Raw genomic sequence first — 16,144 nt, 5'->3', positions numbered from 1 at the left:
GGACTGTTATCTGGAATCTACAGAGAACTCTTAAAACTCAAAAATAAGAACATAATTCAAGTTTAAAAAAAAAAAAAAAGGCCCAAAGGCTTCAACCAGACACCTCACCCAAGAAGATATAAAGATAGCAAACAACCATATGAAAAGATGTTCCGTATCACATGTAATCAGGGAAGTGAAATTAAAACAACAGTCAGAGACCACTACATACCTACTAGAGTGAGTTTCATTACTAAATCGTTATAGTTCCTACAATTTCTAGCCCAGTAACTTAAATTTATTAGATCAAATGTATCAACACAAATTAAAATGTCACAATTGCACTTCTTAATAAAAGAACTGTTTCATCTGAATAACAGACTGCATATGTCTACTAAATACTATATTTAAATATAAATGTGTCTTAGCATCCCATCCTCCAAATGAGAAAGGTAGGACAATCAACCATTCATTTTTAGTTTCAGATGCATTTTTCTTTTCTGCACCAATAAAGACCAAAAGTAACAACAACAAAAAGTTAGCCAATATTTGATATATTTGTTGTTACTCTCACATAGGCAAATCATAAAACTATACCACTTACTTTGAATGTTCCCATTCTACAACTCTCACATACATTACTTTAGAAAGAAATAGATTAAGGACCTTTTAAAAAAATGGTATAAAAAAGTTAAATACCTATCACTTACAAAAATACCTGGGAAATTGGAGGTGTTCAAACAACAATTCATTTTTTGAATTTATTTTTAGTAATTTTTTTAGATATTACAATACACATCTTTAATTTATAATGTATTCAGGTTATTCCAGTAAAATCTAGCAATTTTATACAGTATAGCTCCATTCCCTCCCCCTCTTCCTTTGTGCGATATTGTCATATATATTACATATTACATGTATGTTATAAACCCAACAATACAGTACTGTCACTATTGCTTAAGCAATCTTACGCTTTTTTTAAAAATTATGAGAATATATTTATTGTATTTACTAGAGTATTTCCAATGCTGTTCATTCCTTCCTATGGATTCAAGTTACCCTCTATTTCTTTTAGTATTACTTGTAAGGCAAGGATGAATTCTGTCAATCTTTGTTTACATGACAATGTCATTATTTCACCTTTATTTTTGAAATATAGTTTCACTGGATATAGAATTCTTGGTCAACAATGGTTGCTTTTTCCCCCCTTTCAGAACTTTGTGTCACTGCACTGTCCTCTGGCCTCCATTGTTTCTGATGAGAAGTCAGTCAAGAGTATTGTTCTCTTGTAAATGACAAGTCATTTTTCTCTTGCTGCCTACAAGATTTTCTTTCCATCTAGGGATTCAGCAGGTTGCCCATACTATGTCTGGGGGTGGTTCTCTTTTGTGTTTATCCTACTTAAAATTCACTAAGACTTCTGGTTCTGAGTGTTTTTAATCAAATTTGGAAAATTCTCAGCCATTATTTCTTCAAATTTGTTTTTCTACCACTTTCTTTCTCTTCACCTGGGAGTCCCATTACATGCATGCTTTGGAACACTTGACACTGACCTACAGATCTCAGAGGTTCTGTTCTTTTTTCTTCTCCAAACTTCTTTCTCTGCTCTTCGGACTGGACAATTTCTGTTAATCTTTCAAATCTCCCAACTCTTTCTTCTATCATCTCAGATCTGCTTTTGAGCTCATGTGAAGAAAGTGCATTTCAATTATACTTTTCAACTCTGGAGTTTCTATTTTTTGTTGTTGTTGTTGTTGTTGTTTTGTTTGTTTTGTTTTTTGAGATGGAGTTTCACTCTGCTGCCCAGGCTGGAGTGCCATGGCAGTATCTCAACTTACTGCAGCCTCCCCGTCCTGGGTTCAAGTGATTCTCCTACCTCAGCCTCCCGAGTAGCTGGGACTATGGGCTACCCATACCACCACACCCAGCTAATTTTATTTATTTATTTATTTATTTTTGTATTTTTAGTAGAGATGGGGTTTCACCATGTTGCTCAGGCTAGTCTTGAACTCTTGACCTCGAGTGATCTGCCCACCTCAGCCTCCCAAAGTGGTGGGATTATAGGCATGAGCTACCACACCTGGCCACCATTTGGTTCTTTATTATAGTTTCTATTTATTGAGATTCCTATGTAACTCATTGTTAGTATTTAATTCTTTGAAAACCCTTTCCTTCAATTCTCTCTACATACTTGTAATAAATGTTTTGATGTTATTGCTAAATCTAATATCAAGACCCACTAAGAGCCCATTTCTACTATTTTTTCCCCTTGCATGGGTCACACTTTCCTGTTTCATTGTACATCTAGTAATTTGTGGTTGAAAACTGAAAAAAAATCACAAAAACGAGTATTTCTTTCTTTTCTTTTTTTTTTTTTGAGATGGAGTCTCACACTGTTGCCTGTGCTGGTGTGCAGTGGCACGATCTTGGCTCACTGCAACCTCTGTCTCCCGGGTTCAAGCAATTCTCCTGCCTCAACCTCCCAAGTAGCTGGGACTACAGGCGCGCACCACCACGTCCAGCTAATTTTTGTATTTTTAGTAGAGACAGGGTTTCACTATGTTGGCCAGGTTGGTCTTGAACTCCAGACCTCGTGACCCACCCGCCTCAGCCTCCCAAAGTACTGGGATTACAGGCATGAGCCACCGTACTCAGCCGAAAATGAGTATTTCTTAAAAGCCATAATAATTATTCAACTACACAGTCTTCACAAGATTATTTGTGGATTGTTCCTTTGTGGTGACCAACAAAGCATGACTAAAGCTAAAGGCCCAAAGACAACGCCCGACACAAAGGCAGAGCCATGGGGACAAAAATGTGTCCTCCCTTAAACCTAGCTGTGCTTTCAGTATATTGTTCAACTCTCAATGGAACCTCTCCAGGCATCTACAGCTTTCACACTGTTACTTTCTGTATTAGTTCATATTGTTGCTGTAATAAATTATTACAAGTTTGGTGACTTAAAACAACAAAGACTGATCATCCTATAGTTCTGCAGGTCAGAAGTCTGAAACAGGTCTCACGAGGCTAAATTCAAGGTGGCAGCAAGGCTGTATCCCTTCGGGAGGCTCTAGCGGAGAACCCATTCCAGTTTCTAGAGGCTTACCCTCATTACTTGGTTCATGGCCCTCTTCTTTCATCTTAAAAACCTACATCACTGGGACCAGTTCTTTTCATACTGCTATGACACTAACTCTCCTCTGTCTCCCTCTTCCACTTTTAAGAACTCCTGTGATTATACTGGGTCCACCCAGATAATCCAGGATAAATCTCCCTACCTTAAAGTCTATTGTTAAGCAATGTTAATACCATATGCTCCCTTAATTCCTTTTGCCACATAATTTATATTCACAGGTTCTAAGATTTAGGTCATGGACCATCTCTGGGGGCTAGCAGGGTTCATTATCTTGCCTACCACACCTTCCTATTAAAATCTCTGCTCATGAATTTCCATTTGGACATAAATGTTTGCTACGGTTAAAGTCTGTGTCATTTCCAGGGCTATTTATATTATCATGAAGCATAATAATCAAGAGAAAAAATCTGTAATGATGGTTTCAGGAAACACCCACTAGAAGATATTTAAAGGAAAAAAAAGAAAAGTATTTAAAGGATAGGTATATTAGAAGGCTGAAACACATCCAGTAAAACACATCATTAAGATCAATTACATTGCCACGAACATAAAATTTATCATGCCCATATATCTTTTAAAGTCCACCTTTATAAAACACCCTTAACAAAGTTAAATAGGCTTGCAGCTAATCTGGGAGGTGCTTGATATGAAAACTGAAGCCAGAAGATCTCAAAATAGATATAGATCAATAGACAAACTTGAACTACCAAAATTGAGCATTGGACATAAATACCAAAAATCTATTTTCTAGAATTGATTTGAAAATATAAATTAATCATACATTATTTTAAAATCACTCTGACAGGGTCAATCTATACTAATTGTATATTTATGGTATAAATAAGTACAGATGCATATATTGCAAAATCATTTTCAAATTTTCACTGTCATTGCTTTAATTCTGGTTTAACGTTTTAAAATTCAAATTTAAATAAATGTATAGGTGAAAACTTCTGTGTCTGTTATTCTTCAGTATCTCTGAAGCATTACAAGTAATTTGTATCCTTGAAATTTTTGAGAAATGTATTTATTAGCAATTACAATAAAAATTATATGAATAAAACAGAAAGAGAATATTACGAAATCCTCTTAGGATGTCCGGTTCACATTAGTCTTAAAATACCCATATACCAAAGTCCTTCTCATCGTTTCCCATTCCCAACCCTCTACTGCTATACCCAACCTTACCAAACTACCTACAAGTTTCAAAAGTTCATTTAAACATCATCACCTCTACTAATTCTGCCTCAAGTATCTTTTTACCTAACTTATTAGTTAACCTTATTCACCTGGCTTATTCTCACGTGTCTTTCAGGATTCAGGTGTACCTTGTCTAGAAACATTGTCCTGACTTAATCTGTCTGAATTACAGGTACCTCTTATGAGTTTCCATCAAACCTGTGTTCTGCCCTCTATGAGAGCATTTATCACAAAATGTTATTGTTGTCTTGTCCCTTATCTGTCTTTCTACTAATCCCAAAGATTACTAAGGCAGGAACCATGTTCTATCCTTGATATTCCTGTATCTGGATCACAGTAAATGTTTAAAAATAATGTTTGCTGAATAAAAGAAAATGCACACACATTTAATATGCTTAATTTTTAAACAGTTCTCAAAAGCTTTGTTGTTGGCTTCCTAAACTTTAAGAAAGTTCAAGTAAGACAAAACTGAATGTGACTTCCAACCATATGGCAAACTAACATGACACAGGCCCCCCTTGACCCAAAACACACAAAAACATACCTGATCAAATATGACAATGTTGTAAAAATACACAGCTGAATTTGAAAAAATAAAAAGGAGATTCCTGGGTAACAGAAACAAAGAGTATACTGAAAGGCAAAAGCGAGCGTAGAAGGTGACTGAAAAATACCAGGGGATGATAAGCTTTGGCTATAGGCCCCAACAGTTGGGCACTGGGAACTGGGATTTTACAGGGTAAGCCTTTTACTGTTAAAAGTCTGTTAGTTTGACCTATAAAACTGTTTGCAAAACTGACTATGCTGTGTTAGACTGGAGAGAACAAGAATGATGGAAGAAAAGTCTGTTTATGTCTGACAATACCATATATTTTAGCCCAGCAGTCATAATATGAATTATATAACTCTGAGATGATGAGGTACACCCAGACCAGGGAAAGTGGTCTCTGGCATGCATCTAGATTAGGCTATGTCCAAGAATGCCCCAGTCTCATAATAATAAATATAAATAAGTCTAGGCCCAGAAACTAGGCTTCCAGAAGCACAATATCACTCAGATATTATCCGTAACTGTGCCTCTGCTTATAAGGCCCTGGGACTTGGAAGCTGCATATCTTTCTGGTGAGATTACCAATCTCTCTGCTATATAACCTAAACACAAAAGCTTCCTTATATATCCTTTAGATTTGGATTTCCTGCATCAATCCAAATCACTGCGGAGGTTGTAATGTTTTGAATGGCCTCTCAGGGATATGGGTATACATGAGACAAGGTACTGGAACTGAGACTTCTACTTACATCCTGGACCCTAGAAGGAACTGCCACCTGAATAAAGTGAGAATGCCAGGCCCAGAAAGTTTCAAAGGCAAATTCTATCAGTTAAAAAAAAAAATCAATTTTACACACTCTCTCAAAGAAAATAAAAGAGAACAAAATACTTTCTGACTTCACATTATGAGGCCAACATTACTGATTCCAAAACCAAAGCATGAGAAAAGAAAACTAAAGACTAACATCCCTCATGAACATAAACACTGAAGTCCTCAACAAACTATTAGCATATCAAATACAGCAATATGCATACATATACATATACACACACACACACACAGACAGAGAAAGAGAGAGAAAGAAATACAAATTACACCACAAAGAAGTGGAGTTTATCTTGAGAATGCAAAGCTGGTTATATATCCAAAAATCAATCAATGCAATCAATATATTAAAAATCTAAAGAAAATAAAGCATATCAATTTAAACAGAAAACAACAATCATATCAATTTAAACAGAAAAAGGATTTGACAAAATTCAACATCCATTCATAATAAAAACTCTCAGCAAAGCAGGAACAAAAGGGAACTTTCTCAATCTGATAAAGAGCATCTACAAAAAAATACACAGCTAACATCATACTTAATAGTAAAAGACTAAATGCTGTCCCTCTGAGATGAGGAGCTCTTATTCAATATTTTACTGGAAGCCCTGGCCAGTTTTAAAAAGAAAAAAAAACCATGAACAGACGGCTTGATGGTATACATTTTTAAAAAAATACATATTTTAAAAAAAGAACTGAGATTAGAAAGGAAATAATACTATTCATATTCAGAGACAGTGATTATATACATAGAAAATCCCAAAGAAATGACAACTCCTAGAACTAGCAATTGTGTTTAGCAAGGTTACAGGATACAAGGTCAACCCCTCAAAATCAGCCATATCCCTACATACTAGAAACGAACAATTGGAAATGAAAAAAAAATTTTTTAAATATCATTACAATAGCTCCTTTATTAAAAAGCAACAAGTAGAAACATAATATATAACATTTACAGGATCTTCGTGCTGAAAACTGTAAGACATTGCTGAAAACTGTAAGACGTTGCTGAAAGAAATCAAGTAACATCTAAATATCAAAATGGATAAATTGGGATTAGGGGTTTTTCGAAAGAATACTACAGGCCACTGCCACCCCTTTTGCCAGCTAGGTAATGGATCTGCTACCACCATCCCCAGCATCCATAAACAGCTGCTTTCACCCTCAGATTTTGAATAATTCCAAAATAAAATAATTTTTTTAATAGGAGAAAGATTTGTGACCTAGAGCAAAAAGTCCTCAGACATGGCCAAAAACACAATCCATACAATTAAAAATTGATAAAACTGAACTTCATTCAATTTTAAAATTTTTGTTCTAGAAAAGACATCATAAGAGAAATTAAAAGATAAGTTACAGTCTTATCTGTTACAGATAAGCTTTTCATTTCTCTTAGCGATGTCTTTTCTAGAAAATTTTTGGAAATCACACATTATAAAAAAGATTTATATCCAAAGTACACGACGAACTCTCAAAACTTAACAGTAAGAAAAAAATCCCCCAACTCCAAAAAAGAAAACAAATAACCCAATTAAAATATGTGCAAAAGACTTAGACACTGTAATATAGAGAAGATATAAATGGACAAACACACAAAAGATGTTCAAAATTAAAATTAGGATGAGATACCACTATGCACCTACTAGGAATGGCTAAAAACAAATACTGATAATACCAAGTGCTGGTAAGGATATAGAAACTGGAATTTTCATACATTATTGATGGGAATGCAAAATGGTACAGCTACTCTAGAAATGTTTGCAGTTTCCTATAAACATACAGTTACCACATGACTTAGCAATCCTACTCTAGGTATCTACCCAAGTGAACTGAAAATGTGTTTTCACACAAAAATCTGTATACAAATATTTATAGTATACCTCTATATAAAAATGCCAAAACCTAAAAACAATCCTAATAACCCTCAACAAATGAATGAGTAAACAGTGTGGTATATCCTTATAATAAAATACTACTCAGCAATAAAAAGGAACAAACTATTGATAAGTAGAATCACCTCAAAGAATTTCAAAGGCACCATGCTGAGTTTTAAAAGCCAGTCACCCATGGTTACGTACAGTAGAATTCTAATTATATGACTCTCTCAAAAGGACAAAACTATAGTGACCAAGAAAGATCAGGGATTCCAAGGATTATAAGGATGTGGGGAGTATGGTCAGGTACAGTGGCTCACGCCTATAATCCCAGCACTTTGGGAGGCTGAGGTGGGAGGATCACTTGAGGCCAGGAGTTTAAGAGCAGCCCAGGCAACATAGCAAGACACTGTCTCTACAAAAAAATAAAAAACCAACTTAGCCGGGCGTGGTGGTGTGCGCCTGTAGTCCTAGCTACTCAAAAGGCTGAGGCAGAAGGATCACTTGAGCCCAGGAGTTCAAGGCTACAGTACCCATGACTGCACCAATGCATTCCAGCCTGGGTGACAAAGCGAGACCTGTCTCTTAAAAAAAAAAAAAAAAGTGGGAAGGATGTGTCTATGCTTACTAAGAGACAAAAGGGACAATAGGGCTTTTTTTGGCAGCAGAGGTAAGGGGGTGTTATAGAACTGTTGTATCTCCTGATGTTGGTACTAGTGAAAAACTATATAAAGTGCTGAAGTTCAGAGAACTGCTCACCTCCACAAAAAGTCCAATTTTACTATGTTAATTTTTAAAATATTTTAAAAAGTAAATGGAAAGGTTACAAAAACCACCCTACTAACAAGTTATTTATATTAATATATAGAAAGGTTTCATTACTTCATTTAATATTTAGACTACGGACTATGTAACAGCTTGAGGAAATACGTATCAAAAAGCTGAAATCATGTTAATAGCATTTAGATTTTGATAAACATACTAGGTGCCATTATCTTATTTGATCCTCATAACTGCCTTGAAAGTGCATATTATTTATTATTCTTAGTTTACCAGTGTAGAAACAAACTACAAGAAATTAAGTAACTTGCCCAGAGTTGCAGAGATACTAAGTACCTGAGTTAGGAATTAAACCTAATTCAGTATGTAGCCAAACAGTAAGTGTTCAATTAATGTTGAATGAATGAATGAATGCATACAAAGCTCGTGCTCTGATACTATGGTGCCTTCTGATAAATTTAATCATATTAAATGTATATATTCATATTTTAAAAGGCCAGAATAGAATGTGGAAGGATTAAATTAAATTTAATATAATTATTACATCTTTTTTAGTTAATTGCTTAAGTGAACAAAAGGTCATACTAAAAGAGGAATATTTATGAAACACTATCCCGTTTACCTGCATTTACAAATAATTTTCTTTTTTTAAAGTGCTACACAGCCTATTTGCTATATGAAATGAAGAAAAACATAAACACAGATTAATATCATTTTCCCCTCCCTTAGAATTCTTTAATTTGAAAAAAATCAAAAGACCAACTGATACCAATGGAACAATTTCAAACCAGTATATAAACTTTCTTTAACTAGGTCTCCTTTCTTAAACATATACTCTTTACTAGGGCCATTTTGGTGGTAGCATGTTTTAAGACCACTCCATCCAAAATAAATAAAAGTTCACAGACACTTGGAATAATTGAAAAAGACAGAAAAGACCTTTTAAATGTGATGCAAATAGTCCCCCTTATCTGTGGGAGGTCAGTTCCAAGACCCCTAGTGGACGCTTGAAACTGCAGATGATATCGAAGCCTGTATGTACTGTTTTTTCTCTATGTATCTGTACCAATAGAACAGTTATGACAATATTTTGTAACAAAAGTTACATAAATGTGGTCTCTCTCTCTCTCTGTCTCTCTCAAGATATCTTATTTTACTATACTCACCCTTCTTGTGATCTGTCAATCTGATAACCAAGGTGACTACTAAGGGCCTAAGGGGCAGGTAGTGTATACATTGTAGATACACTGGACAAAGGCATGATTCACCTCCAGGACAGAACGGCCCAAGACTTCACCATACTACTCAGAACAGCATGCAATTTAAAACTTGTTGTTTTTGTCTGAAATGTTCCATTTAATATTTTCAGACTACACGTGACCACAGGTAACTGAAAGCACAGAAAGCAAAACTGCAGATAAGAGGGGGAAGACTACCTCTTACATTAATGTGTCACATTTATAGTTTAGACACAGTGAGTTTTGATTTTATCATATAACAGATCAATATCCAATATATTGAGTTTATTTCAATATTCAATAATATGTATTAAAATTTCTATGATATTTAAATGTTCTTGTCATGCTTGTCATGAGACTACAGTTAAGCACTACCCTGGATTATGAAATATATTGTGCAGAAAACATGAACTAGCAGGGCTGTGACTGCGTATCCTTAAAAAAGCCTGCCTGCAGCCGGGCGCAGTGGCTCACGCCTGTAATCCCAGCACTTTGGGAGGCCGAAGCAGGTGGATCACGAGGTCAGGAGATCAAGACCATCCTGGCTAACACCGTGAAACCCCATCTCTACTAAAAATACAAAAAAATAGCTGGGCATGGTGGTAGGCACGTATAGTCCCAGCTACTTGGGAGGCTGAGGGAGGAGAATGGCGTGAACCCGGGAGGCAGAGGTTGCAGTGAGCCGAGATCACGCCACTGTACTCCAGCCTGGGTGACACAGCAAGACTGCATCTCAAAAAAAAAAAGCCTGCTTGCAGAAAGGAAATCCGTATACTGAAGGGAAATCTCTACTCCCATGTTTACTGCAGCAGTATTCACAATAACCAAGATATGGAATCAACCTAAGTACCCATCAACAGATGAATGAATAAAGAAAATGTGGTACATATACACAATGGAATATTATTTAGCCATAAAAAAGAATGAAATCCTGTCATTTACAACAACACAGAAGGAACTGAAAGACATTTAAGTGAAATAAGCCAGGCACAGAAAGACTAGTATTGCACATGTTTTCACTAATATGTGGGAGCTTAAAAAAAAAAAAAATGAATTCACAGAGATAAGAGAATAGAATGATGTTAGTGTCTTATGGATAGTCATTTAAGTGTGTAAACATGGGTTAGAAGTGGGAAACTGGGTAGAAGTTTTATAAGAAGATTTAAGATAGCCAGGGAGCTTAAAAAGGCTAGCTATGAGAGGTGATACAGAGTTGACATATCTCTAAGTAGAATTACCAGATGCTTAGAAGGGTAGTGGGGAGTGGGGCATAAAGAGGGGATGGTTAATGGGACAAAAATACAGTTGGATAGAAGTAAGACCTAGAGTTCAGTAGCAAAATAGGGCGCCTATAGTTAACAACAATTTGTTGTATATTTCAAGATAAATAAAAGAATGGAATTGGAACGTTTAATTGGGGAATCCATCACCTCAAGCATTTATCATTTCTTTTGAAGATGAATATGTACAACTATTACATATGTAAAACTATTATATATCCATAATAATTAAAAACAAAAAACAAAAAGAAAAAACAAACCAAAAAAATAAAAAATAAATAAAAGCCTGCTTGCAAGGTTAGCTCTTGGCCAACAGCTGGGAATTGGGATTTGGGTAGGGTTCTCACCATTTCCGGAACTGATTAAGCTGCTCACTAAGCCTAAGTTGTTTATGCAAACAATGTAATTTATGCTGAACACCTGCTTTCCTTCTGTGAGCCTGGAATTTTGGTATATACCAGCGAAAGGGTGCTTATATGACCAGCCCCCTGATTAAAAACCTGGGGTGCTGAGCCTCTAACACTGTCTCTGATAGATAATGTTTCACATACGTCGTCACAACTTGTTGCTGAGGGCACTGAGTACATCTTGCCTGACTCCATTAGGAAAGAACTCTTAAAAGCTTGTACTTCCTCTGGACTTTGCCTCATGTGCCTCTTCCCTTTGCAGATTTTGCCCTGCATCCTGTCTCTGCAATAAATCAGCTGCAATTAAATGCTGAGTCTTCTGAGTCTCCTTACCAAATCGGTGAACTTGGGGACAGTGTTGAGGTCCCCCGCAACACGCATACTAAAAGGTATCTGAGTAAAATATATACCTACCATCTTACCAGGCAATGTGCTCTTGGAGGAAAGTCATTATTCATACACAGCAAATCTTGCATAGATTGTGGAATAACATCTACAAAAACATTTGATAATGAAAAAGTTAGTATGTTCATGATCAGGCAGAGTTTTATAATATGCTTTGAGGAAACACATGTCTTGCTAGACCATGCAGTTTTGATATTGCTTTAAGATTCATATCTAAAGATAGCTTGAGTACAGGGAGAGGGATTTCTCTTTTTTTTTTCTTCAAACAAAAGTAGCCTATAAAAAAGACATATGCCACTCCCATGTTTAAAATATTGTTTTGCTTCTGAGTCATGACTCACACAATTCCTCACCCTTACCAGAAAGCTTTGTTTTATTTATTCTTCTTGGCCTTACCTTGCCTCTACTTTTCTTCAACATTCTATTTAGAGATATGTCAACTCTGTATAACCTTCCATAGCAAGCCCTTTTAGGCCCCTGTCCATCTTAAATGTTCTTGTAGAACTTCTACCTGGCTTCCCACTTCTAAACCATGTTTACACACTTAAATTACTATCCATGATAAGGTACTAACATCAAAGATCATTATACTCATAAACACATGATAAATCCAATGCATAAAAAATAGTATCCATTCATAAAAACAATTTTTGTTGTATAGCTATCATTGCTTAGCAAATCTATACTTTTTATTTTGCTAAAAGACTAAAGAGAATGCTAACGATTTGATGCTTTTCAGACCAAAAGCAATAGGCAACTCCAACAAAATAAATGATTAGTGCTCAAATCTCCTGACCTCTGATAATATAGTTTTAAATGCGTATCTGTAAAACTGAGCTGATGGTTTGGCTTGTAACTCCCACCATCAGTTATAGCCTCAATCAACCAAATTAAAAGAAAACTGCACTTTATATGTACACATGCAACGATGCCTTAACTAGCCTAAAATTCATTCACCTTTCGCTGGGCCCAGTGGTTCACGCCTGTAATCCCAGCACTTTGGAAGGCCGAGGCAGGATCACCTGAGGTCAGGAGTTCAAGACCAGCCTGGCCAACATAACAAAACCCTGTCTCTACTAAAAATACAAAAAAAAACTGGGTGTGGTGGTTGGTGCCTGTAATCTCAGCAACCTGGGAGGCTGAGGCAGGAGAACTGCTTGAACCTGGGAGGCGGAGGTTGCAGTGAGCTGAGACTGGAGGTTGCAGTGAGCCGAGATCGCGCCATTGCACTCCAGCCTGGACAACAAGAGCGAAACTCCGTCTCAAAAAAAAAAAAAAAAGAAAAAAATCATTCGCCTTCATTGTACCACAGTCTCCTTCATCTGTTCATCTCAGACCTCTGATTCTAAGCCTCCTTACTACAGCAGTTTTTCCTTGATGTATGGTCTTCCCTTAAATTAACAGCACTTAAATTTTCGCTACTGAATAGTTTCTTCATTAATTGGCAGAATGTTGAACCTGAAAATTGCTGGCCATTATGAGACCTCCCACCAACTGCACACACTTCCCTCTTCATCTTAAAGTTCTCATATTCACATTCTGGCTTAATTATTTTATTTTGCTGTATAATTCCTTCCATATATGTATATATGGTTAGTGTTATCTGCCCTGGTTTATGAATCTGAATGCACATATTATCTAATTGTTTTGTTTCTAAGAAGAATATACATAATAGAAAAGGTGACATAATTCTATTCCTACACAAGAAAAAGCACAGATTGTTTTCAGGTCTGAGCTTACAAATGACAACCTATTACGATCAGAAAAAATTTAACACATTCTACCTATTTATTTGCTTAGTGAATGAAGAAGGGTATTTGACTGGCAGCTCCAAAGTTCATGTTTATTCAGTATCTTGCTCACTCACTGTTATGCACTAGTTTATCTCAGGACAGAAGATTTTGGATGATTTGACCTATTAACAATCATAGACACCATTTACTGAGTACCTGGCATGGGTCAGGTACTGAGATAGTTGCTTAGGTACAATTTCTCATTAAATCTGCACTTAGTAGATTTAATACTACCTTCAGGTAGTATTACTTCATTTTGCAATTGAAATAACTCAAGCTTAGAAGGGTCAACTAACTAGCAAGTAGAAAAAATAAAATTTTAATCCACTTGTTTTGACTCCAAAATCTGGAGTCAATCCAAAATACTACCCTCTAATCAACAGATTTTCCTTTATTTGTAATCCTTCAAAGCCAAAGTTACTTGCTTAATTCTCCTTCTCTAATTTCCCAATTAAAAGTGATCTTTTCTCCTCTGAATTCCAACATAACTTTATCTGTACTTCAGGATGCACTTATCACTTTTTACCTATTACTGTTACTTACTTATGTATCTTATCTTCCCTACTGGAATGTAAGTTTCATTTAAGTTTGGGTTCTACAGGGCTTGGAAAAGTACCTGGTACATGTTAGGTACTCAATAAATATGAGCTGATTTAATTAATTAAAAAATGAATGACACTGTAATTCATCCTCTACCTCAGATGTGGTGAAACAACTTTGCCTATGTAAAACAGTTCCAGAGGAACTGACACTACAGAAGAAAACTAAATTCGTCATTCAAAATTACAGCCAATCTTAAAAATCAGAAGTTAATTATTATTATACAGAAATAACTTACCCTCTAATAACTCATCCTTTCCTTCTTTATCAGTGGACTCTTGTACAAGATAATGATGAGTGACTGAGAACTTGAAGTCAGCAAAGAAAATTTCATCTGATTTCTCTTCCCATGTGCCAGAAGTAAATATACCCTACATGTAACAATAAAATGGAAAAATATTTACCTTAATCAACAGCTATCATTATATTTACTAACGACAGGGATATTTTCCCCTTTTTCTGCCCTATAAATATCCTCCATACAAAGAAAAAAGAAAAACATAAAAGTGAATACAACCAAGAGAAAATTATTTTATAAATGATTTATCACAGTGTTCCTTTAAAAAGAAATTTCTCCTAGAATATTAACTATCAAGTGACTTACAAAGATTAATATTTTTTTCAAGGATGTCTCTATATAAAATCATGAATACATCACTGTATATTAATAATACAGCATATAGCATTATTTGACACCAGAAACTGCTTCATAAAGAAGCAGTCTGCACAATCAATTTAATGGCATGACACCTGTAGCACTTATTTAACAGATTCCTGCTTCTTTATCAAGCTTTGGCATTCAAGTCTTTCCATTTGAACAGCAACTTCTTGAATGGAAAACATATATTAACTAAGAGTTCCAAAGAGTTCCTTAGTTATACATAACCCTAACCATAAAAAAGGATTTTTCCCACAGGGCTTCTAATCTCCCATAGTTACTTTTTCCAATGGAGAGGTAAACAGTCATTACAGCATAGCACCACTACGAGGCAGGAAATACCAACCAAGCAACTAGCTAAGCACAGATAGCCCCAAACTAGACTGAAAATGTATAAGCAACAAATCTGTGAGTTACTATTTTTAAAATGTTTTCATGGCCATCCCTAGTGTAAACACCTGAATGTTTTATATATATTCCTGGAAAGATATTTATAATTCTAAATTAAATGAAATCCTATTTTAAGTGTCCTAAGTATATATTACTACATAAGTACATCAAATATCAATCTTTTCATTAGGATTTGAATTGTCATGTATGATATACATCCAAAATCATAATTTTTTTTATTATGCTTTAAGTTCTAGGATACACGTGCAGAACATGCAAGTTTGTTACATAGGTATACACGTGCCATAGCGGTTTGCTGCACCCATCAACCCGTCATCTACATTAGGTATTTCTCCTAATGCTATCCCTCCCCTGGCCCTTTCCTCCCCCAACAGGTCCCAGTGTGTGACGTTCCCCTCCCTGTGTCACATGTTCTCATTGTTCAACTCCCACTTATGAGTGAGAACATGCAGCGTTTGGTTTTCTGTTCCTGTGTTAGTTTGCTGAGAATGATGGTTTCCAGCTTCATCCATGTCCCTGCAAAGGACATGAACTCATCCTTTTTATGGCTGCATAGTATTCCATGGTATATATGTACCACATTTTCTTAATCCAGTCTATCATTGATGGACATTTGGGTTGGTTCCAAGTCTGTGCTATTGTGAACAGTGCTGCAATAAACATACGTGTGCCTGTGTCTTTATAGTATAATTATTTATAATCCTTTGGGTATAGACCCAGTAATGGGATTGCTTGGTCAAGGAAATAAGAGAGGACACAAACAAATGGAAAAACATTCCATGCTCATGGATGAGAAGAATCAATACTATGAAAATGGCCACACTGCCCAAAGTAATCTATAGATTCAATGCTATCCCCATCAAACTACCATTGGCTTTCTTCACAGAATTAGAAAAAACTAAATGTCATATGGAACCAAAAAAGCCCTCATATAGCCAAGACAATCCTAAGCAAAAAGAACAAAGCTGGAGGTGTTGGGAGACCCCCTGAAACTATTGCTATGGAAT

General features: G+C 35.7%; 1 protein-coding gene across 4 annotated transcripts in view; it reads right to left on the bottom strand.

The window, feature by feature from the left end:
- The window catches only part of RAB3GAP1 (RAB3 GTPase activating protein catalytic subunit 1), a 110,269-nt gene that overhangs the window by 59,914 nt on the left and 34,211 nt on the right, over positions 1-16,144 (bottom strand). For 3 of the 4 annotated variants that reach the window (XR_002516045.2, XM_003909180.4, XM_003909179.5), the window contains exons 4-5: positions 14,307-14,439; positions 11,685-11,763 (exon numbers count right to left, since the gene is read on the bottom strand). Coding sequence is in view for 2 of the 4 variants with exons in the window: in XM_003909180.4 (XP_003909229.2) it covers positions 11,685-11,763; positions 14,307-14,439 (212 nt within the window). In the remaining 2 variants the exon portion in view is untranslated. Of the gene's footprint in view, positions 1-9,511; positions 10,226-11,684; positions 11,764-14,306; positions 14,440-16,144 lie in introns of those variants that run through there. The other variant, XM_017947887.3, reaches the window with a different exon arrangement.

This window comes from Papio anubis, chromosome 10, assembly GCF_008728515.1.
Source record: "Papio anubis isolate 15944 chromosome 10, Panubis1.0, whole genome shotgun sequence".
Classification (NCBI taxonomy): domain Eukaryota; kingdom Metazoa; phylum Chordata; class Mammalia; order Primates; family Cercopithecidae; genus Papio; species Papio anubis.
Note: the sequence above shows the minus strand (reverse complement) of the source record. Positions and strands in the feature narration are given on the sequence as shown.